Source organism: Chiloscyllium plagiosum, unplaced genomic scaffold (assembly GCF_037043375.1).
Source record: "Chiloscyllium plagiosum isolate Xiang-an unplaced genomic scaffold, Cpla_swu_hap1 HiC_scaffold_23, whole genome shotgun sequence".
NCBI lineage: Eukaryota > Metazoa > Chordata > Chondrichthyes > Orectolobiformes > Hemiscylliidae > Chiloscyllium > Chiloscyllium plagiosum.
Window position 1 is genome coordinate 25,775,363 of NW_028270161.1, and position 23,967 is coordinate 25,799,329.

At 38.3% G+C, this 23,967-nt stretch overlaps 1 protein-coding gene across 7 annotated transcripts in view; it reads left to right on the forward strand.

Annotated features, from left to right (window-relative positions):
- Positions 1-23,967, forward strand: part of LOC122561761 (plexin-B2-like) — a 264,039-nt gene that overhangs the window by 107,890 nt on the left and 132,182 nt on the right. For 4 of the 7 annotated variants that reach the window (XM_087999486.1, XM_087999487.1, XM_087999491.1 and 1 more), the window contains exon 3: positions 16,764-16,788. The exons of the other annotated variants lie outside the window; for them this stretch is intronic. In XM_087999486.1, the coding sequence (XP_087855612.1) occupies positions 16,764-16,788 (25 nt within the window). The remainder of the gene's footprint in view (positions 1-16,763; positions 16,789-23,967) is intronic. 7 annotated transcript variants of the gene reach the window in all.

A 23,967-nucleotide genomic window follows, 5' to 3' on the forward strand; every position in this document is an offset into this window, starting at 1 on the left:
TAGTTTTAATAGGCATTATTTCAGCTGTCAGAAGTGCCCGCAGTGATTCCGACAGGACTCATCCATTGATATCAAATTGCCTAATTCCATACATCTGTCTTGGCACCTGGGATCTTCAATTCATTGTCATTTCATTGTTCTTGCACTTTTTAAGAAAATAATTTTAAAACCCTAGTTTTAGTTTAACTATATGTTAGGTTGTATACTTCACAGTTTATTTCATTGTGTTTATTTTATTGTTGATTGATCTAGTTTGATGCCACACCATCAATGTAGATAATTTTTATTTCCCTAGGTCCTTTTTATTGCATTTTTTGGCTGCCACTTTGGACCCCAGCTGATCTCTTCTCTCCCTTCATCCTGTTTCCATCTTTTATCTTCCTTTCCAGTATGTGTACTTACTGTGCTACATCCTTGGGCAAACTTCATAGTCAAACTCCAATTCTACAAATAGTCCAACCGGTTTAATTGGAAGCACTAGCTTTCATAGCACTGCTCTTTCATCAAGTAGTTGTGGAGTATAAGATTGTAAAACACAGAATTTATAGCAAAAGTTTACAGTTTTATGTAACTGGCATTATATATTGAAAAAGACCTGGATTGTTTGTTAAGTCTCTCATCTGTTAGAATGACCATTATGGTTTCTATTCTTTCATATGTAAATCGCAAAACCTTTTTTAAAAAGTTACATTCTCAAGTGAACTTTAACAATTGGTGTCTGTCAGCCCAGATAATTTATTAAGTTGCGAGCTCCCTTGTGTGATACTGTCTGTGCCACAATGTTTAGACTGATTCGAATGTAAAAAAATGAATTTACAGCATCTTACATGGATTTGTGTAGTTTTTGAGTGAAGTAACATGTAACTCATAATATGGAGGTGCCGGTGTTGGACTGAGGTGTACAAAGTTAAAAATCTCACATACCAGGTTATAGTCCAACAGGTTTAATTGGAAGCACTAACTTTCAGAGTGCTGCTTCTTCATTAGGTGGTTGTGGAGTACACAATTGTAAGACACAGAACTTATAGCAAAAGTTTACAGTGTGATGAAATTATACATTGAAAAATACCTTGATTGTTTAAGTCTCTCATCTGTTAGAATGACCATGTTAGTTTCACTTCTTTCATATGTAAATCGCAAAACATTTTTTAAACCTTACGTTCTCAAATTAACTTTAACATAGTGTCAGCCCAGATAATATGTTGAAGGTGTTAGCTCCCTGTGTGCTGTTGTCTGTGCCATAATGTTCAGACTGATTCTAATCTAAAAAATGAGTTAACAGAGTCTTACATGGATTCATGCAGTTTTTTACATTGTAATTTGTCACTCTGCAAGTACAAATTCACCCCACAAACGTATGTGTGTGTGTGTGTGTGTGTGTGTGTGTGTTACATTGTACTTTGCTCAAAAACTGCATGAATCCATGTAAGACTCTGTTAACTCATTTTTTTAGATTAGAATCAGTCTGAACATTATGGCACAGACATCAGCACACAGGGGGCTAACACCTTCAACATATTATCTGGGCTGACATCAATTGTTAAAGTAAACATGAGAATGTAACATTTAAAACAAAATTTTGCGATATACATATAAAAGAAGTGAAAATAACATGGTCATTCTAACAGATGAGAGACTTAACAAACAATCAAGGTATTTTTCAATGTATAATTTCAGTTACATCACACTGTAAACTTTAGCTATAAATTCTGTGCCTTACAATTGTGTCCTCCACAACCACCTGATGAAGGAGCAGCGTTCTGAAAGCTAGTGCTTCCAGTTAAACCGATTGGACTATAATTTGGTGTTGTGATTTTTAAAATGCAACTCTAAGTACAAAGTCACCCTTCAAACCTATATGTGTATGTGTGCGTGCGGGTGGTGGGCTACAGGCCCACACTGCAGGCAAGGATGCCCTGGGGCATGATACATTGCCGTAGCCTCTGCTCAGTCTCACAAACGGATGAATGGGCACTCCACAACATTTAACAAACAGGAGGGGTACCCTCCCACTCGGAGAACACTTCAGTGGTCTGGGACACTTGACCTCGAACCTTCGGGTGACCATCCTTCAAGGCGGACTTCGGGACAGGCAACAATGAAAAGTGGCCAAGCAGAGGCTGATAGCCAAGTTTGGTACCCATGGGGATGGTCTCAACCGGGACCTTGGGTTCATGTCACACTACAGGTGACCCCATTGCATTATACACCACACAGACAATCCTACATACATTTATCCATTATACACATAGACACACACACACAAAACTCCTAGGACACACTCCTAGACACACACAAATACACATACAGATGCATCCTGTCACAGATTTATACTCCCACTCTCACGTGCACCCACTCTCTCACAGACACAACCACCCCCCCCCCCCCCCCCCCCCCCATACGCACCCACATACACATATAAGTTTGTGGGGTGAATTTGTACTTGCAGAGTTACATTGTACTTCGCTCAACAACTGCATGAATCCATGCAAGATGCTGTAAATTCATTTTTTTACATTAGAATCAGTCTAAACATTATGGCATAGACTGTATCACACAAGGGAGCTCACACCTTCAATACATTATCTGGGCTGACAGACATCAATTGTTAAAGTTCACTTGAGAATGTAACTTTTTTAAAAAAATTTTGCGATTTACATATGAAAGAACTGAAACCAATGTGGTCATTCTAACAAATGAGAGACTTAACAAACAATCCAGGTCTTTTTCAATATATAATTTCAGTTACATCAAACTGTAAACTTTTGCTAAATATTCTGTGTCTTACAATTGTGTCCTCCACAACCACCTGATGAAGGAGCAGGGCTCCGAAAGCTAGTGCCTCTAATTAAACCTGTTGGACTATAACCTGGTGTTGTGTGATTTTTAACTTTGTTTACTCCAGTCCAACATCAGCATCTCCAAATCATGACTCCAATTCTACAGTGCTAGTAGCTTTTCCCACTCTTGTGCCTTATCTGATCCTTAGCTTTCATGAACTACCTGAAAGTTATGAGCTAATCACATCAATTCTTCCCCATCACTCTCAGTATTGACCTTGTAATCTCTGTCCATTAACAGCAGCCACTTCACATTGCCTGTCAGCTGATATGTTAGTTTGCAAATAAAGCCCTTGCAAACCCTCAGTTTAATGCAGATGATCACATGAACATTTGGCCTTGACAGAGACATAGTTTCCCTGGCAGATTATACCTGTATATCTCTAGGAAGGATTTTCACAAGCTGCTATGTACATTAACATTTGGAATTTGACTGCTAACAAAAGCTGCAAGTTAGGAAATTCTCAGATGTACTTAACTCAATTAGTTGAAAGTGGTTGTCTGAATAACTATTAATTACTCTAGCAAGAGCCATCTTAACAGTTGTAACTTGGGTCAAAGTCATGATGTCTCTACATTCAAGTAGACTGTGACTACTTCACAGAGTGATTGGGGACAGATCTTGTAAATATTATGTCAAAGTTGTGAATCTCGTGTAGAGAGGGAGGAGATGCTGACTTTAGTTTTTATTTCACCTTCAGTGCCTGTCTTCAAGCTGAGAAGCTGTAACTACGTGATTAACTACTAACTTAGTAAGATGAGCTAATCAAAGAAATAAAGATGGATGGATGGGTGGAGGGGAGGGGTGGTAGTGGTGGTGCTGCCATGACTGCAACATGCACAAGTTTGTTCAAACCAGGGCAGTTCTAGACAGCTATTTCTGGGGTGTATCTGCCGTTTGAGTATCTTTGGCTCTGAACTAATGTCCGAGCTGCAATTATTATATGATGTTGAGGAGGAGTGTTAGCTGGACACTTTGGCCCAAGACGCAGTTAGAACAGTTCATTTCCCTGGAGCGTCAGAGGCTGAGCGGTGATCTTATAGAAATTTATAAAGTCGTGAGGGGCATGGATACAGTGAATAGCCAAAGTCTTTTTCTTGGGGTGGGGGAGTCCAAAACTAGAGGGCAACTTTAGGGTGAGAGGGGGACAATTTAAAAGGGACCTAAGGGGCAATGTTTTCATAGAGGGTAGTGCATGTATGCAATGAGCTGCCACAGGAAGGTATAGGTATATGAATAGGCAGGGTTTAGAGGGATATGAGCCAAATGCTGGCAAGTGGGACTAGATTAATTTAGGATATCTGGTCAGCATGAACAAGTTGGACCGAAGGGTCTGTTTCCATGCTGTACAACTCCATAATGCTCTAACTTTATAACTGCTCAGTGGTCAGGAACAGAAGGGCATGACTGAGAGTCAGGCAGCTAAGGGATCTAGTAGGAGCCCCAACTCCTTGACTTTGGTCAACACATTGAGGGTTGAGAACTGTTGTATGATGAATCTCCTCCACAGTCACTTTGATGATTTTCTGTCACTATCCTCCTTTCAGATTGAAATCTAAAAGGCCAAAGTATGTAGTGGGTTTCCTCCACTCCAGCCCAGTGTGTCACAACTCAGTCGGGTTGTACTCTATGAATCAATCCTCACTACTCCAGAGTCGTCATAAATGTGAAAATTTCATTAAACTACAGAATCACCCAATTTTACACAACTGTCTAACTTAGGTTAAAAGAATATGCACACCAGGTTTTTGTCATTAACAAGGAAATAACCTTTTTTTTTTATTATCCATCTGATTTTAAACCAAGGGCAGAAAGGAAGAATAAATTAAAACTTGCAACTGAAATTCCACCACTATTAAAAATACCCATACACAGCCAAACACAGAGATAAGATTAGACAAATACTTTTCGTGGTGAAGTGGAGTGGGTGGGTGGAGAAAGTCAGGGAAGCACACCTCATGACGTGGATGTCGCAGAATTGTTTTTTTTTCTGTTCCTTTTGACAAGGACAGGATGTTGTGAGTACACCAATTCTTAGTCTGTCATTCACAGAAGATTCTCTCTTTCAGTGGTACCAAAGGTGGTTTTTCTTCTTCTTTGAACAGGAGAACTATTTCACAGGGAAATAATGAGTTAGAACAAGTGCCAGGGGATTTTCTGATACTTCCCTACACAGGAGGGAGACAATTTTAGGTGCTTCCCATTTTGCAGGCAGAATGCATTGTCCACATAAAAACCGTAGCCACTTTCCCAGGAGCCAGTCAGATTGGCACTGTGTTGTGCTTCCATGAGCCCACACAGTTGGTCAGTTAAAGAACTGATCAAAGGATTGTGTCAAAACCACCCTGAAAACACCTACAATGACACACACACACCCTGCACTCACTCCTTCATTGCTTGAATAAGGCAGCATCACAAATATAACTTTCAGCAAGTTCTAGTAACTCCTTTTTAAAGCACATGATCTTCCATGGTTTCCTTATTTAAAGCGGTATCTCTTCTCTTTCCTTCCACACTACCATCCAAAAAAACAGTGGTCTTTATTAATGTTATGATCCCAGCTGGTGGAACTATTGGATAATTCAGATCCCAGAAAAAAACCTGGCTTAATCAATTGTATACTTAATTAGACAAAATAAAAATTAAGATAGTTCACTGAAACATTTTCAGTGAGACTGCAGAAGTTTTTTTAACAGAAGAACATGAGTTTGTTGCACAAAAGGTAGAAAAGAAAACAAACAAAACTATGTACATTATAGATTACAGTTAAAGATCCCATTCAAACTTGTTTTCCAACAGCGTCTGTTACAGACTCCATTCCACAGAAATTAAATTTCTGTCTTCACTATTAGCTTTTACTTAACTGATTCCTGCCAGTTTCTGTTTCTTGTACTATCGGGACAATTTTACAATTCCTTTCTGGCGTGAATCTTTTTCAGAACTCTGCCAGAACATGTTCTCTTTGGATTTTGTAATTTGGTTGGTCTTTGGTTTGAAACTTTTGATTCTGTTCTTGACAAGGTGAAGGCTGTAAAGTGACTTTAAACTTGAGGACCTCTTGGTTCTTGGATGCCTTTTTCAGAGGACCTTTTGTTTCCGACTGGAACAGGCAACTGTACTATTACCTTATTTGATGTTAATCTCATGTATTTCTTTCTCAGAGGATGTTTGTCCTGTTGAAACATGCAGTACACTTTTTTATGCAGGATCCTGAGTAACTGAGCAAGACAATTTCTTTTTGATCATGGCCTGAATCTGTGGACAAGTGGTCATCTCATCTTCCATCGAATGAAATGCAGCCCACCTTCAATCTGTGAGAAAATCCTTATTCTCAAACTGCCAGCCAATCTGTCCTGAAATATGTGCTGTTGATTTTTCCTTGGAAGATGAAAGAAGTGTTCTACTTGAACTTGCAATTTGTCAACATCTACCTTCATATTAGAGTCTGCCAGAGTGATTTGTGCTCCAGGTTGTGATATTGATCTGAATAACTTTAGTTGAAATCTCATCGAGTGAAGTATGTTGCAAGTTAGTTTTCTTGTCATTTTCAATTTTTTGCAAACTTTGATTCTTGCCATCTACATTTATAGTCTGTTCTGCTGTAACGCATATTTCTTCAACATGAATTGGCTCTAACATGATTGAAGAATTTAGATCATTATTTGTAGAACACGAACTTTCCTTACCTGTATTAACTATAATGCGATTCTGGACCCATTAGTTTAAATGGCACAGCTACTGAGTGATTTTCTTATAATGCAAGATTGCATGAGAATGGAACTTTCGCATTATATCAGAACCGACTGTGCTTAATCAATATTGCAAATGGTGAACATTTCTTCTCATCCATTACAGTCTCTGGTTTCCATGCTATTCAGAGTATGAAACAACTCTCTTTTGCTAATATAGCAAACCTCAGTGGGTTCTATCTTTTTGGAATCCATTGTGTCCAGGTATGCCTATGAAATCTCGTATTAGTTGTTCTTTGACTGATTGATCACTACCTGACATTTCCTTTACCAGTGTTTCCTTCAGTGGCTGTTTCTTGAATAGTTGTGGCATGACTGGTTATTTTTGGCCAATTCTCTGTTAACTAACCAGTTAAACTCCATCTGATATCTGAACAAGAGTCCGGTCAAGACATAAATTCATGCTCAAGTGTGAGCAATCTTAGTTGAGAAATGTGTATAAATTCCCTACTGTTCTTGATACCCTTTGTGTCGAAGAGCTTATTATGGCATGCCCTTTTAATCTTGAGAACTCTGACTACATGATGATGACATTCCCCCATTATCGATTTTGGTGAGATATGTTTCTTGGAAAACGCATTGCTTGGGAATCCTACATTCCCTAGAAGTACATTTGCATTCTCTTTATTGTAGCCTGTTGTGCCTCATGAAATTGTTTCTGTGAGTGGCTATGTAATTTTTTACTTCTCTTTAAATGTGACCTTTTCCAATACCTCTTCTGGAAGTGACCTCCTATTATTTTATGGATGAATTTTTTAAAAAATAGCTTGGCCTTCGCTTGTAGCTTCCATGCCCTACAGATGTAACATTGACCATTGGTATCTGCAGTCTGACTTATGCTCTGTCCTGATGTCGTTGATGTTTTTTGAGGGTTTTGTACTTTAAGAATTGAATAGATTCCGTCAATTCCCTCTACTAAACTTGGTCCTTTCTTCTTGGAAATGACGTGAGACATAATCTGTTTTGCTTTTGGACTTGTGCTTCATTCACCATCTGAATACCTTTCCCTAAAATTAAATATTCTTAGGACAGTAATAGATCTGACAAAGTCTGATCAATAATTCTAACAACAGTTCTGCCACTTGTGAATTCTGACTTGTGGTCACCACTGATCTATACAAATCTAAGTTCATTTGTTTATCTGTGGATTCCCCTAGGTGATTAATTATTCTGTTAATTCTTGCTCTTTCAAGTGACTTATTTGTTCCAAGATAAATGTAATTGTCAAAGGTTGGCAGAGCTTAAGAAGTATTTGTTGCTCATTTTATCTTTGGCATGTCATAACATCATCAACTATAGTTCCAAATAAGCATGCAAGTTACTTGCTCAGCTTTGATTATATATTTTAGTATCTGGAAGCAATTTTGTATCTTAAGAATTTTTTTGCCCCAAGATGTCCATTTGCCCATTTATGAAGTTAAATCTTCATGGTAATATTATTTCTGCTGTTGTGACATGCTAACATAAGTATTTATTTTCCTGTAAAATTGGAAGTCTTTTAAACTAACTCAGTGTTGCTTTATTCTTGTGTTTCTGCAGTACAACAATTCTTCCTGTATTGCAGTGAAGGATGAATCCTGCCTTTTTATGAGAGCAATAATTGATTCCTGTTTTTTCATGGACTAATAAATGATTCTTGTTCTCTTAACAAAGTAAGAATTGTGTATGCTGGAAATCAAAAACAAACAATTTGCTGGAGAAACTCAGCAGATTTGGCAGTATATGTGGAGAGAAAGCAGAGTTCTTATTCTCTTAATGCCTTTACTAAATAAATCTGCTCATTAATAGAATGGCCTAGATTATTCACACTGTCTGTAGTGCTGCAAAAGCACATTGTGGGTAGTGCATTGAGATGGATACAATATTGGTTAGCAGGCAGGAAACAGAATAGGAATAAATGGATTTCTTTTCTGAATGGCAGCCAGTGACAACTTGGGATACTGCAGGGACCAGTATTAGGACCCAGCTATCCACAGTAGATGTGAATGATTTAGATGAGGGAAATAAATGTAATATCTCAAAATTTGCAGATGATACAAAGCTGGGTGAAAGGGTGAGCTGTGAGGAGGATGCAGAGATGTTGCAGTGTGATTTGGTCAGGGTGAATGAGTGGGAAAATGCTTGACAGAACTGGTGTAATGTAAGTAAATGGAGGTTATTCACTTTTGTCAGCAAAAAAATGGGAAGGCAGATTATTATTTGAATGACCTATAAATTGAGAGTGGGGAATGCTCAATGAGATCTGGATATCCTTGTGCACGAGTCTCTGAAACAAAGCATGCAGGTGCAGGAGATGGTAAAGAAGGCAAACTGTATGTTGCGTTAGTTTAGAAGAATGAGTGAGACCTCCTAGAAACCTGTACAATTCCAACAGAAATAGATAGGTTAGATGCAAGAATAATGATGGGGGAGTCCAGAATCAAGGGTCATAGTTTAAGGATAAGGGGTAAACCTAGGACTGAGATGAGAATTTTATTCATCCAGAGACTTCACCCTGTGGGATTCACTACCACAGAAAGTGGTTGAGGCCAAAACATTGTGTTTTCAAGGAAGCATATATAGTTCTTAGAGCTAAAGGAATCAAGGCATATTAGGGGAGGGCAAGATTTGGAGTTTGAGCTCAATGGTCAGCCATCAATCATATTGAATAGGGGAGCAGACTCGAGGGGTTGAATGGCTACTCCTGCTCCTATCTCCTATGTTTCTATGTTAGAAATCACTGTTGCCTTTTTTTTTGGATGAGACCTGCTGACCTTGACCTTCTGGATTGTAACCTGAGCTACACATTACTTGCCAGAGGATGAAGTGAATTACCAAATTAAATGAATGGCTCCAAACTTTATGGAAAGAAGGCATATTGATTCTTGGAACTCTGGTGACCATACTGTGCACTTTGGGTTGTGAATGTGAATTCCCTGGAGGAAATGCTTTCACCCACTTTGGCAAGCAGTGCAACTGATATATAATGTAACGACATCAGTGGCAACACTTGCTGCTGTTTGTGAAGATGCCAGAAGCAGTACTTCACTTTTGGATAACACTACATCATGCTAAACAGCTTAGAATTAGGCAATTCATAGTGGCTGAGCTGTGCTGAACTGATCAATAATCTTGCTCCTTGAGCTCCTTACTTTGCAATTGGAAATTAAATGCTCAAGAGCTGGAGCTGCTGTTAAATTCTGTCACAACTGACTTAACTCAAGTTCCTGCTTTAAAAAATTACATACCACACCAAAAAGGAGAACTATATTTCTCTTTGAATCTCTCTAATCAGTTTTAAATGACACAAAAGCAGCATTCTCCACTCAAAATATGTAACAACACATCTGTTTCTTATGGAAGTAGTAACTTGTACTAGCCTGAACTGAAATGTGTAAAATACACTCCAATATCACTTTGGTGCATAAAATATCCTCTGACATTCATGTCTGCTCTTCAATATTTGATGCAAGTGTATTTAGTTCTTCGAAGGATTTATGTTTTGTAAGGTACGTAAAAGTTGATGTTGAGTCATGAAAGTTGTCTTTATCATTACCATTACATTACTGTAGCAAAACTGCCATTCAACACCACCTGATGCTGTCTGGCGTGCTGTGTTCTTCCTATCTTCTGCCTGTCTATGTAATTTAATTGCTTTTCCCTTGAAAATGTGGTTGAACTGCTTATATATGCTTGACAAATAATTTAAACAGCCTAAATAAATTAAGGTGAACCATCACTGGTTTTTACATTTGTTTTCAATTGAGTCATTTGACTTCCAAGTAATGTGGCAGAAATTCTCTTGACATTTCTCAATAGATTGGAATCTAATCAAGAAGTCACAGAACCAATTAAACTTTTTTTTTGCTGAATAAGTAGTATTTAGTTTTTGTGAAAATGTTGGATGACAAAGCACTGATTGCAGGTATTTCCCGAGTTACAGTGGATGTGAAAAAATTAACATTTCGATAATTAGTTGCAGAAGTGTACCATAACACACTGATTTATAACTGAACTTGCCAGGGCTAGAAGCTATAATTTGAACTCTGGTTTCTATCTGATGTGCTTGGCATGTAACTGCTCTAGCAGGCTCAATTGATTATATAACACAATCTGGGTAATTATACTATTAATGCAGTTCTAAAAATTTTTGAATGGAGTCTTAAAACTGGCTAGAGTTTGTTATAGTAGACTCATTTTGAAATTCCCAATCTGAATGTTTCCTATAATGCACAATGTAAGTCGAGGGCAGCCTTTAATACCAGTCCAGGGGCTTGGGCACATTCAGTTAACTGCTTTGGTTGGTCAGAGTCAGGATGTTCTCCCACATGAGGAGGGAGGGGCCAAATGTCGGGCAGGACTGTTTTCCTCTTGCAGTAAGAGACAGGTGATTTATGACAAAGAAAGTGGGTGGTATAACTGTTACTTTGGGACAGGTGGGGTCACCCAAATACAGAGCACAGTTAGTTGTGCCAGGGTTTGAAATGGGTGACAGCAAGCGAGGGAAGATTTGTGGGATTGTGAGAGTAGTAGAACATGTACCCTTGGTGGGAGATGGGAGAGAGAGAGTGACTGTGAAGTAGTGGAGAGAAGAGTGTGTGGAGGAGTGAAGGTGGTCATTGATCATTTTAAATTGCTGCATATTCCTCCAGGTATCAGAGACTGCACTGCTCCATTGGTAGTTTTGGACTAACTGTGTGGTTTCTCTGTTGGTCCTAGGGGGAGAGGATGTTCCACCAATGCACTATCCCATTCAGCAGAACCTCCAGATCCCCACTTCAAAGTGGGGCAACAAATTTCTCTTGTCTTTCACATTCAGGGCAAATGTCAGGAATTGTGCAGGGCAGCTCTGGACTGACTGTCCTTGACCAGGTGCACTTTAGCCTTTTAAAAATAATGCCAGTTAATTCAAGGATATCGCTGAGTGGTTAGTTGTTCTGGGCACTACAGGTGGTAAAATGGAGATAGAATCTGATGAGGGGTAGATGATAAATGAAGTGTATTTGGCAAGATGTGGTGAGAAAACACACCAGGTTTTGTGATGAAAAGCCCTCCAAAAGGCTCTGTTCAAATCACACTTAGCCACAAAAAGTAAGATTCATCCCAATGTTTCGACCGAAGAAGTATTCCTATTCCTGATGAAGGGCTTTTGCCCGAAACATCGATTTTCCTGCTCCTTGGATGCTGCCTGACCTGGTGTGCTTTTCCAGCACCACTCTAATCTGGACTCTGGTTTCCAGCATCTGCAGTCCTTGTTTTTACCTAATAAGCAGTTTGTCAATATTGTTTAAGTAATAGCATCATGTAATCTGACAAATTTGTAGGAATTTATTAAAGTAAGTTATTCCCATTTTCTTAAATATTCAGTTCCCAAATTGAAAAACAATAATAGATTGTACAAACAAAATTATTCCAGATTTGGATCTGAAAAATGACTTTTCTTTTATTGAGCCATATTATCTCCAATCCTAAAATATGTGGTTACTGTACATCTCATCTTAAGATGATAAGAAACAGCATGAGTTCATTCAGCCCTTCGACCCTGCCATTCAAAAGAATCATAGTCCCCACAACCCATAACTCCCTTGTCAATTACAAGTCTGTCTAACTCAGCCCTAACTATATTCAATGATCCATTCTCTACATCTATGAATTGTTTAAATTCTTGTGGGATGTAATTTGGCTTCACTCCATCTTTGCATTGGTCACTAGCCAGCTTCAGATTGGGTTGTTTTTCATCTAAAAATAGGATTGTTCTCCATTTGTACTGGGATATTTCAAAGTGGAACTTCATTCACTCCATTTTAAATTTGCTTTTTCATGCGCAGGCTAAAGCTTAAAAAACACAGGAATATTCAAATGGATCTTTAAATTTGCTGCACAAAGTAACTTTAATGAGCCTTATTTATTTCAAACTATTTTACAATATCCTGTACATCTCTTAAACTAACCTACATGGACTGTCTCAAGTCTAGCAAGCAATTTTGCTGGACCAGCAATGGCAACCATGTAAGGTCTTCAAATCACCTTGACTGTGCAGCTATAAATGCAACGATACCTTTGTCACAGTTGTACGAGTAGGGCAAATCTAGTCCGGCTCATGCCACAGGATATTGTGATGGCATTGAAACTTAGCCAAATTGTTCTTTATCTTGAATACTGTGGTGGAACCATACCATTTTACAGTTAGTTTACTGTGTTATTACCACTTGTCACATGAACTTTGAAGATTGGTCTGCACTAAAAAAGATCTCCTTTCATTGAACTGAATAATCTCTATAGAGTTGTGTAGAAGATATTAATTCTATCTGTGTGTTAATTAAAAAATACAGGGGAATATATGCATTTAGGTCCAGCTTCCAACTCTATCTCGTATGAATAAACAGTCTTTGTTAAATCTAGATAACTCATCTTTAATGAAGATCAGTTACCGTAGCAAATGTGATGAACAGTTTATGAAATGTATTGGGGTCTGTCTTCTGCTTCAATCTTTCTTCTGACTTGTTCTTTTTTAAACTGACGTTGAGTAAGTAGGTCTCCCTTTTCTGTTACTCCTCCCACTGTTTTAGGATCCCAACTAGTTCAGTACCCAATTCTTCCACCATTTGTTCCAAATATATGTTTAAACCTTTTGCTTCTTTTGCTCTGCTTTTTGTGTTTCTAATGTTCTGGTTTCCCTTACATATTTGGTTTAAAGATGATCCATTAATGTGGCTACATTTGTGCATTTCTTTAACTTCTGAGACTGTTTGGGTTTCGAGTTTATGGCTGCAGGTACTCTCTGCCTGTAATTGTTCAAGTTTTATAACTGGCTTTCCTTGCCAGTCTCTCTTGCCAGGTTTTTAAAAAATGCTTCTTTTTGCTTAATGTTTTGACCATCCTTAATTGGCAATTCACCATTGTCTAGTGAGAAATTTATCACACTGCTTTTCAAAAGCATAAAAAAGGACTAGATGATCCTAATGTTAGGATAAGCATTGGAAGATTTCTCTTCTAATTCTGCCACAAATCTCACCATAGTCCAGATCACTCAGGACCCTATGAGATTCTGCCCGTTATGATTTATACACAGTATTTAAATATATTGGGCTGAATCTTCTAGGACTTTGCATGATGTGGGCTATGGCAAGAAATGTGGCAGAATTGTACAAGAATTCCACAGAGGTACATAGTACATCGAACAGGTCTATCTTGATGTCAGTGTAAATTGGTGGTGGGATGGTAAGCTTTCCACTAATTGGAGTCATACCTGACACTTAGGAAGGCGCTTGTGGTTCTTGAAGGTTAGCTATATCAGCTCCAGGACATCTCTGCAGGAATTCCTGAGGATAGTCCGAGGTCCAACCGTCTTTGGCTGCTTCAACAATGACCTCCCCTCCATCATAAGGTCAGAAATTGGGATGTGTGCTGATGATTGCACAATTTTCAGCACTACTCGTGACTCCTCAGATACTGAAAGAGGCAATGTCCAAATGCAGCAAGACCTGGAAAATATCCAAGCTGGGGCAGACAATTGGCAAGTTTTGTACATCTCCAGCAAGAAAGAATCTGGCCACTGCCCTGACATTCAATGACTTTGCCATTATTAAATTCCCCACTATAAACAACTTGGGGTCACCACTGACTAGAAACTGAACCAGATGAGCTATACAAATACTGTGGCTATAAGAGCAACTCAAAGGCTGTAAGCCCTACAGCAGTAACTCACGCCCTGACACCCCAGAGCCTGTCTACTATCTGAGGCACAAGTCTGGAGTGTGATGAAATACTCCCTACTTGCCTGGATGAGTGCAGCACCAACAGCACTCAAGAAGCTTGACACTAACCAAGACAAATTAACCTGCTTAATTGGCACCCCATACACAAACATTCAACACCCCACCCATCCTTGCCTCAATGACACTGAATAGCTGCAAGTTGCAGAAATTCAACAAGGCTCCTAGGACAGCACCTTCCAGACCCATGATCACTACTATCTAGAAGGGCAAAGATGACATACATAGGAACACCACTTCCTTCCAAGTCTTGAAATATATCTCTATTCCTTCAGTGTCACTGAGTCAAAATCCTAGAACTCCCTCCCTAATGGTGTGTGGGTCGACCTATAGCAAATGGACTGCAGCCATTCAAGAGGACGGCTCAAAACAATTTTCTCAAGGGTAACAAGGATGGAAAATAAATGCTGACCCAGCCAATGATGCCACATGAATAAAATGCACCCAAGGAACCTCGTTGTTATCTTAATTTTTAATGCGAAGTTGTACCTATCAAGGCTAGAAAACGATCACATGGATTTCAAACATTGAGAGTGCATGTGAACAGTTAGTCAATATCCTTTTCACTAATCTTAATCTATTAGGCATTACCATCTAATTTATCTTGTTAGTCCCGATTTTAAATGTTTGCATTTTTTTCTGTTATTTGACTCTCTACTATGAAAAGCAAAACTCTGTCTTGATCAACTTTCTCAATCTCACTCAAAATATCTGAACTGCTAGTCTGGAATGTAATGATTAAGAGCAGATTTTATTAATTATTGTGATTTCCTGCTCATGGTGAATGTTCCTTTGACCTAGATAGTGAATGTTGCAAGTTGCTATTGCAAAATATATTTCATTCTTTTTGTCTCTGAATGTTTTTGAATTTCTCCAGCCTTGTGCTGAATATTGTGGGGCAAACGTCCTATTGTTGCACATGGAAATGTATTAGAAAAAGTTTTTTTTTCGGTGAAGGAGTAAACAATTTTTTTGAGATGTTCTGTTGTTGTGGGTTGGAGTTGGCATTTTTTAATGCAAAAAAAATTATTGATTTTGATAATTTACTTATGAGAGATTTGGTTTTCCAAATGTTCTCAAATTTTCCATGGGTAGTATTGTAGTTTTCAAAATTGGAAATTATAGTTTTGAGAAGAGATCCCTGTTGTCTTGATTTAACCCATCTGATTTTATTTTGTTAGAATAGTTGCTGAAAAAAAACGCATCATGGAAATGGAGAAAAAGTCAAACTGGCATAAAAGTTAACACAAATATTCATAAGAAAATAGGCAGGGATATAGTTTATGCATTACATGCTGTTGCATAAAAGGGTACACAAACAGGAGGCTGGAAAAACACAGCAAGTCAGGCAACATCAGAGTTTTAGAAGTTGACATTTTGGATATAACCCTTCTTCAGGAATGGAGGAGGAGTAGGGGAAACTTGATAAAATTGGGGTAGGGTTTTGGCTGGGGAGTGGGGCGAAATGGTGAGGTCTTGATAGGTGAAGACAGGTGGTGGGTGTGACCAGATTGGTCGTTGGGAGGGTATAATCCAGTTGGTAACTGAAACTAAGAGTGGTTACGTGGAATGGAAGGGAGGAGTCAGGGGATGGGTGGGAAGACTATTTGTAATTGGAGAACTCAATATTGGGCTGTAGGTTACACTGTGGTCTGATTCTGTGAATGACATCTGTCTTCTACTCACTATCTATTTCAGACTTAATGACAATAATCATACAGTACAGAGCATGGGGGGTAAACAAATGAAGGAAAATAGGACATATTTATGGAAGCAATGAAGTTCTGGCAACAGCAACAGCATGTCCAATACTCATTAGTCCTATAATTCCATTAGAGATAGTGTAGATTGCATTGGAGAAAATCAATTTGCACATTACAACTGGCTTGTTAAACTACTCTTAATGAAGAACATTATTTTGGTGGAACTTAAATTTTTTTAAATGGTGATTAAAATTTTCTCAGTTATTTAAAACAGGATCGCTATTATTCCTAAATCTAGTTTAATTATCTACAAGTTATGAAGTGGAGGTGCTGGGGTAGACAAAGTTAAAAATCACACAACATCAGGTTATAGTCCAACAGCTGCAGTGGTCCGGAAGCTTGTACTTCCAAATAAATTTTGTTGGGCTGTCACCTCGTGTTGTGATTTTTAACTTTATTTGCAAGTTGTTTCTATTTCGAAGTGTGGAACTATTGAAAATTTGACAAGTGATACATTTGCACTTGCTGATTTTCATTACAGATCAGCCTGGGGACAAGTAAGTCAAGGCATTAATTCCACGAACAGTCAAACTGCCAGTCGCATGCAAAAACAAAAATTGCTGGAAAAGCTTAGCATGTCTGGCACATCTGTGAAGAGAACTAGTCTGGAGAAGGGTCACCTGACCCAAAATATTAACTCTGATTTCTCTCCACAGATGCTGCCAGATCTGAGCTTTTCAGGTAATTTTTGTGCTTTTTTTCTGATTTCCAACATCCATAGTTTTTTTTTGTTTTTATTTGCCAGTAATATGCATTGTTTTGGTGTTTGAATGGAAAATAGCCACTTGAATAGGATGCTGGAGGGCTGCTGAAACCTAATCCCATGATATGTCTCATTAAGGAAAGTGTGACAAAATATTGTTGTGCTTTTACTAAATTTTATGTCATTATAATTTTCAAATATTTGAAGACATTGATTAAATTCCCTAGTTTTGAACACCTATTGCACAGGTCTGGATAATAATTACATCCTATTGATAGCCGAGAAAGTGGATCAAGAATTGTATGTATTAATGTTGTGTAGATTAACATTTAACATTAATTAAGAGATGGCATGTTCCCCAAAATCACTCAAGATAGACACGGGAATCCAATATTTTTGCCTAATCCTCAGTTGAGGCATGTTGGACAATCAACTTGTGGTGAACAATGTGACCTGGTAACACTGTCCACATTTGAGAGTTTTACATTTCAGATAATTTATGACCCAATTAGAAAGTATGATTTGGTTATTTACACTCTACAGATCTGGTTCCTGGTTTTGATGTAAATGACAACAGTCAATATTAAGCTAAGTTAAATCTGCAAGTTAATGCAGCAATGGAGGTTGTCCTGAGCAGCATTTTTCCTTTAAATTGTAGCGTTGGTCTTTTTGAGTCACAGAACAGGCTTGAGGAACTGAATTTTATCACTTTCTCTGAAACTTTGTGGTCATAATTTAGATAATATGGAAATGGAAAGACTTTGTTTATATGAAATTTAACAATAAAATTAGATAAAGACTTGTAGCCAGTTTTGGATGTTTCCAATGTCCAAAAGTTGAAAGGGTCTTTTTATTTTTGAAAACCTAAACACCAGCCTTTCTTTCCTGATGTGTAGCTCAAAAGTAATAGAAGCCTGTATGAATGTGAGACATTGATTCATGAGCTCTCAAGTTGTGAGCACACACTTTTTCTTTTGAGCTAAACAACAAACCAGCTTTACAGAGCATGTACACTTAATCAATGCTATACACATATTCTAATTTGACAGACTAAAATAAAATTAGTGTTTGTGTATTTTCTATCACCTTTATCATATTTTTCAATTTGCTGTCTCTCTTTCTCTGACTCGGCTGCATGCACTCCCTTTCTTTCTCTCTCGCTGTCTCTCTCAGTCCTCCTACCTACGTGAATATTTACATTAAATGTTGTTCTCATGGGATAATGACTCTGTTCCTAGGATAAAGGAAACAAATCGAGCATGCAAATTCTTGGAATCCAGTTTGAGTTCTGACAAAAGAGTAAAGGACCTTCTCTTCCTGTCACTAAATTAACGTCATTTGCTTTTGCATTTTCTTCCAACTTTGTAATATATATTGCATGTGACATTTTAACCAGCTTATTACTCTCATAATATTACAAGGAGCTCTTATTGTATGAAGCAAACAAAGGACTGTGATTCAAACGTAGTTAGATTAAAACACAAACTGAAGAAAACAACTGTTATACAAATTAACTTTCTCAAACTAAGCTGACGCCTGAAAACACATACACTACCCACACTGGTGAGCTAGATTGAGCTGCAGGATCCAATTCACGGAGCTCCATGGGTACTCAGGGTCTTCTTAGTACAAAGGAGGACCTTGCCATCTGAAATAACTGCACAGAGGCTGGTATCCATCATCAGGTCATCTTTTATTTACATGGGCTGAGACTAGCCAGCTTCAAGCCAGTCAATCAAGAATCTTAAAATCTCATGGCCATGGTTCCAATCACCAAACCACCTTTGCCTGCTGAATCTTTGCTGAAGGAATGACTGCCAGGTATCCCTTTATATTCCCCCCTTTCCTGAGCCCTTCTGGAATGTTCTCTGACTTCAGCCAATGGAGTCACAGCACCCAATGAGGGTAGACCAAGTGTATCCACCCCCTTTCCAAGGTATGATTACTCCATGTTACCAAGGTTTCTAGCTGAATCTGGGGAATACACAAATATGATATCTCTCCCTAATGTTTTGACTGAGTACCTCTAATGAGTTTTAGAACATAGTGACTTCCTTTGGTCTGGGCTGATACTTGTTTGTTTTTGACCTGTGTAACTTTGGCTGTTCACATTCCATCAGGCCTTGCTTGCAGAGATTGTTTATATTGGGCCTCGTTGCTTACACTGCTGGTAATATGGCCACATATATTTTCTTTGTTCAGTTCTTCTTTTGATTCCCCACTTGACTGCAGGTCTTTGTGATCTCAGAAATATTATTCCATCTTGGAAATGTTCAGTGTTTTTGGGTGGGTTCTTTAAAATGTGAGGTAATAAAAAAGTTAGCTTTCTTGAATCCAGAGTCAAATGTGGAAACAGAATTGCAGGTGCAGGCAAGGAATGGGATCTAACCAATGTTTTGTATAAATTCAAGATTACTACTTTATACATATTGTACCCGATGCTTCTATTAGATTGAATGAATCTTAAAGCAATTGAGTTTCAAATTGCTTTATCTACATGCCCTCTCAATAAAATTTATTGCAGCCTTCAAATTATGTATTTTTACTGCAAGGCTTTTTTTCATTAATAAGTAGCTGGATGATGTTTTTTAAACTGATTTAATATTTTATATTCATGACTGGTACAAATTTAAAACAGTTTATTGCACATACGGGCAGGCTGATTATGCCATTATCACTTTGTTATTTTTATTGTAGTTCAAAGGTTTACTTTTGATGCCCCTTGGCATTCTTACATGCCTACTCTGTTGAATGCTGAAATTTAAAATGTTTTGCTTTTGCATTGCAGTTTTATTTCCTTACACCAGCCAGCTTGCGAAGTTGGCAACATTTTGGGAAATTTTCAGTCAGGCTTGGTTCCTAGAAGCTGAAAAAGCTTTGCCGAAGATCAGATGTTTTCAACACATTGACAGTTTTTCTTTCCTTTAAAAAAGAAATGAGTTTGAATATTCGTTAGTCAGCACCTCTTTACATTTTAAAACAAATAATCCTGGTAGATCATTTTACATAAAACTTAAATTTGTTATGTGAAGAGCACATGATGTTTTAATGGTCTTGATCATTTTTGTTGAATGCTTTAATCACCCTTCACCCTGTATTTCCTCCAATCACTTTAGGTCACCATTTGTTCAATTTCTCACTTATTTTACTTTTCTCTGGCAGTAGGGATTGGTTAGCTCAGTTGGCTGGTTTGCAGTGCATTGTGATGCCAGCAGTATGGATTCAATTCCTGCACTGGCTGAGGTCACTGTGAAGGTCTCTCCTTCTCAACCTCCCTCCTTGCCTGAGGCATACTGACCCTCAGATTTAAACACCACCAATCATTTCTCTCTAATGAGAGAGCAGTCTATAGTCCAGTTAGGCCACGGCAGCTTTTTACATAGCAGAGTGATTTCCTGATCTTTTCATTTCTCTGTTTTCTTCTTGGTGATTTTCTTTCTCTCTGTAATAGGTATTCAAAAGCTGAAGGAAACAGTGAATCTCACAAAATCTGAACTGAGGAACTACTAATCCTCTGATCTAGACAATGATCCGCACAGTTCATAGTCAACTGCTCCTGTTTCCATGAAACAAAAGTTACATTATGTAAATTTACACTCTGATCAAGCTATGATTATTTTTAAAGTGAAATCTATTCTGTGATGTGATTTGGGCTTGGATCAGTCTGAGATTTCCCAGCAAGAGCAAGTTCACAATAATCCCGAAAATGGATTTTACTGACGGAATACAACATCCTTCCTTCCTTGCTGAAACTCCCTTGTGTGATAGTTCTTGTATATCACTACTTTTTGACACAAATAAGACTATGGAGGTTGTATTAAAAGAAGACCTTTTCTTTTAAAATTAATGAGACGCTGTTCAGTGTACACATGTTGACGCATTATGGAGTAAGTCTATTAGTTATTAATATCTTATTTTTCAAATAAACAAATTTCTTAATTGTCATCTCTTTAATTTATTTCAAACTTTTTCTTTTTATGCCTAACACTAGTGTGGAGCTTTGCACATATTGAGAGGAACAATTTGGGTTTAGGTTATTTATACAACTTAACTCCTGTGGTAACTGGTGGAATCAACAGCTAATTATTAACTCGATGCTGCAGGGAACTTGCAAGCGTAATAGAACCTTTGCAGCTGTTTCAGTTCAGTTGCATGGCATTGAAAAGTATTTTAAAACCAAGAATGACTGCTGTCCACCCACATGCATGAATCTGGAGACAGTTCACATTTAAAATAGATTACCCACTTTTATCTGTGCAGGAGGAATGTCTGCCTGTGTACAAATGCTCTGTAGTGGTTCCATAATGAATGTTACTCAGAATGGAATTTTTATAAATTACAGCTGTTTATTTTACACAAGCTGCAACTTTGATTATATATACATGTAAATCACTTTTCCACTTCTGTTCTTTCTTATAAAAATAAGACTTGTTACCAAATAATCCTAGTCATTGATTTCATTTCCGTTTCAAATAACAATACAATGTTGCATAACATGAAGATAGTGTTACTGTCTTCATATTGACAAAGAACTGTTTTGAAGGAAATAGCAAAAAATTGCATTCTTTTAGTATCTTAAACGAGCAAAATGTTTCACGAGAGGGTAATCAGACAAAGTTTGACATAAGCAGCTATTAGGACAGGTGACCGAAAAATGATATTCAGAGGTGAATTTTAAGAAACATTTTGAGAGGGGTACAGCAATCGATAGATCTAGCGGGGAGAATCTAAAACTTTGGCAGCTGAAAGCACAGCGTCCACAGGATTGGTACTGACACAGATTTGCATCATTCAGCCCAAGGATGAACATTTTTAGAGTCTTTTCATTACATACATCTCAGCAGGTTAATGGTTACGAGTTTTGCAACGTTGGCCGGAACTAAGTTGTATGGACCTGGACCATAGTGACTTATTTTCTAGTTGTCAGCTGAATTGTTAGTTGATAATACTTGAGCTGTTTTGTCTTTTCTTTGACTTTGGTTTTTAAAATCTTTCCTGTGTTGTAAACTCTGGGCCTCCAGTCAGTTTGTGCAGGTTTTCGAGTGTGACCTACCTGACTGGAATTCTATGTTCTCCTGTTTTAGCTGTCCAAAGTGAAGCAAAAGGATTCCACTGGGGAGACAACACTGTAGGCATAATCCAAAGGTGCATGCCAATCCTCTGGAGCCATGGATTTAACTCCCACTTTCACAGCTTGTAGAATTTATATCAATTCATGAATTCTGGAATTGAAAACCAGTCTCATGATACAATCATCAATTGCCGTAAAACCTATCTGATTCACTCATACCATTTTAAGGAAGGAAATTTACATCTGCAATTTTTTTTTCTCTCTAATCCTCATTTTTTCTGGCCAACATATGATTCTAGATCCATTGCAACCTTCCCTCTAATTTTTGTTTTCTTCTAGATAGAGCTCCAAGGCCTACAAGTGACAGCATCTTCCAAAACCAGAAGTAGATGCTGATCAGAGTGCATGGCTTAGTGGGAGTGTTGATCCAAAGTAATGTGATTGATTCTTAATTGCCTTCTGAAATGACTTAGTCAGCCACTCAGTTAGAGACATAGAGATGTACAATCTGGAAACAGACCCTTCGGTCCAACCTGTCCATGCCAACCGGATATCCCAACCCAATCTAGTCCCACCTGGCAACACCAGGCTCATATCCCTCCAACCCTTCCTATTCATATACCCATCCAGATGCCTTTTAAATGTTGCAATTGTAATAGCTTCCATCACTTCCTCTGGCAGGTCATTCTATACATGTACCACCCTCTGCGTGAAAAAGTTGCCCCCCTCAGCCTAAACCGATGCCCTCTAGTTCTGGACTCCCCTCACCCCAGGGAAGAGACTTTGTCTATTTATCCTATCCATGCCCCTCATGATTTTATAAACCTTGATAAGATCACCCCTCAGCCTATGACGCTCCAGGGAAAACAGCCCCAGCATACTCAACCTCTCCCTATAGCTCAAATCCTCCAACCCTGACAACATCCTTGTAAATCTTTCCTGAACACTTTCAAGTTTCACAATATCCTTCTGATAGGATGGAGACCAGAATTGCACACAATATTCCAAAAGTGGCATAACCAATGTCCTGTACAGCTGCAACGTGACCTCCCAATTCCTGTACTCAATACTTTGTCCAATAAAAGAAAGCATACCAAACGTCTTCTTCACTATCATGTCTACCTAAGACTCCAATTTCAAGGAGCTATGAACTCCACTCCAAGGTCTCTTTGTTAAGCAATACTCCCTAGGATCTTACCGTTAAGTGTATTAGTCCGGCTAAAGTTTTCATTCCAAAATGCAGCATATTGCATTTATCTAAATTAAATTCCATCTGCCACTCCTCAGCCCATTGGCCCATCTGATTACGATCCCGTTGTAATCTGAGGTAACCTTCTTCGCTGTCTCCAATTTTGGTGTCATCTACAAACTTACTAACTATACCTCCTATGTTTATATCCAAATCATGTATATAACTGACGAAAAATAGTGGACCCAGCACCATCCTTGTGGCACTCCATTGGTCACAGGCCTCCAGTCTGAAAAACAACCCTCCACCACCACCCTCTGTCTTCTACCTTTGAGTCAGTTCTGTATCCAAATGGCTAGTTCTTCCTGTATTCCATAAGGTCTAACCTTGCTAACCAATCTCCCATGAGGAATCTTGTCGAATGCCTTACTGAAGTCCATATAGATCAGGTCTACCGCTCTGCCCTTATCAATCTTCTTTGTTACTTCTTCAAAAAACTCTATTAAGTTTGTGAGACACGATTTCCCATGCACAAAGCCATGCTGACTATTCCTAATCAGTCGTTGCCTTTCCAAATACATATACATCCTGTCCCTCAGGATTCCCACCAGCAATTTGCCCACCACCAGCGTCAGACTCATTAGTCTATAGTTTGTTGGCTTGTCCTTACCATCTTTCTTAAATAGTGGTACCACATTAGCCAAACTCCAGTCTTCCGGCACCTCACCTGTTACTATTGATGATGATACAAATATATCAACAACGGACCCAGCAATTACTTCCCTAGCTTCCCACAGAGTTCTAGAGTACAGCTGATCAGGTCCTGAGGATTTATCCACTTTTATGTGTTTCAAAGCATCAGCACTTCCTCCTCTGTAATATGGACATCGCCATCTA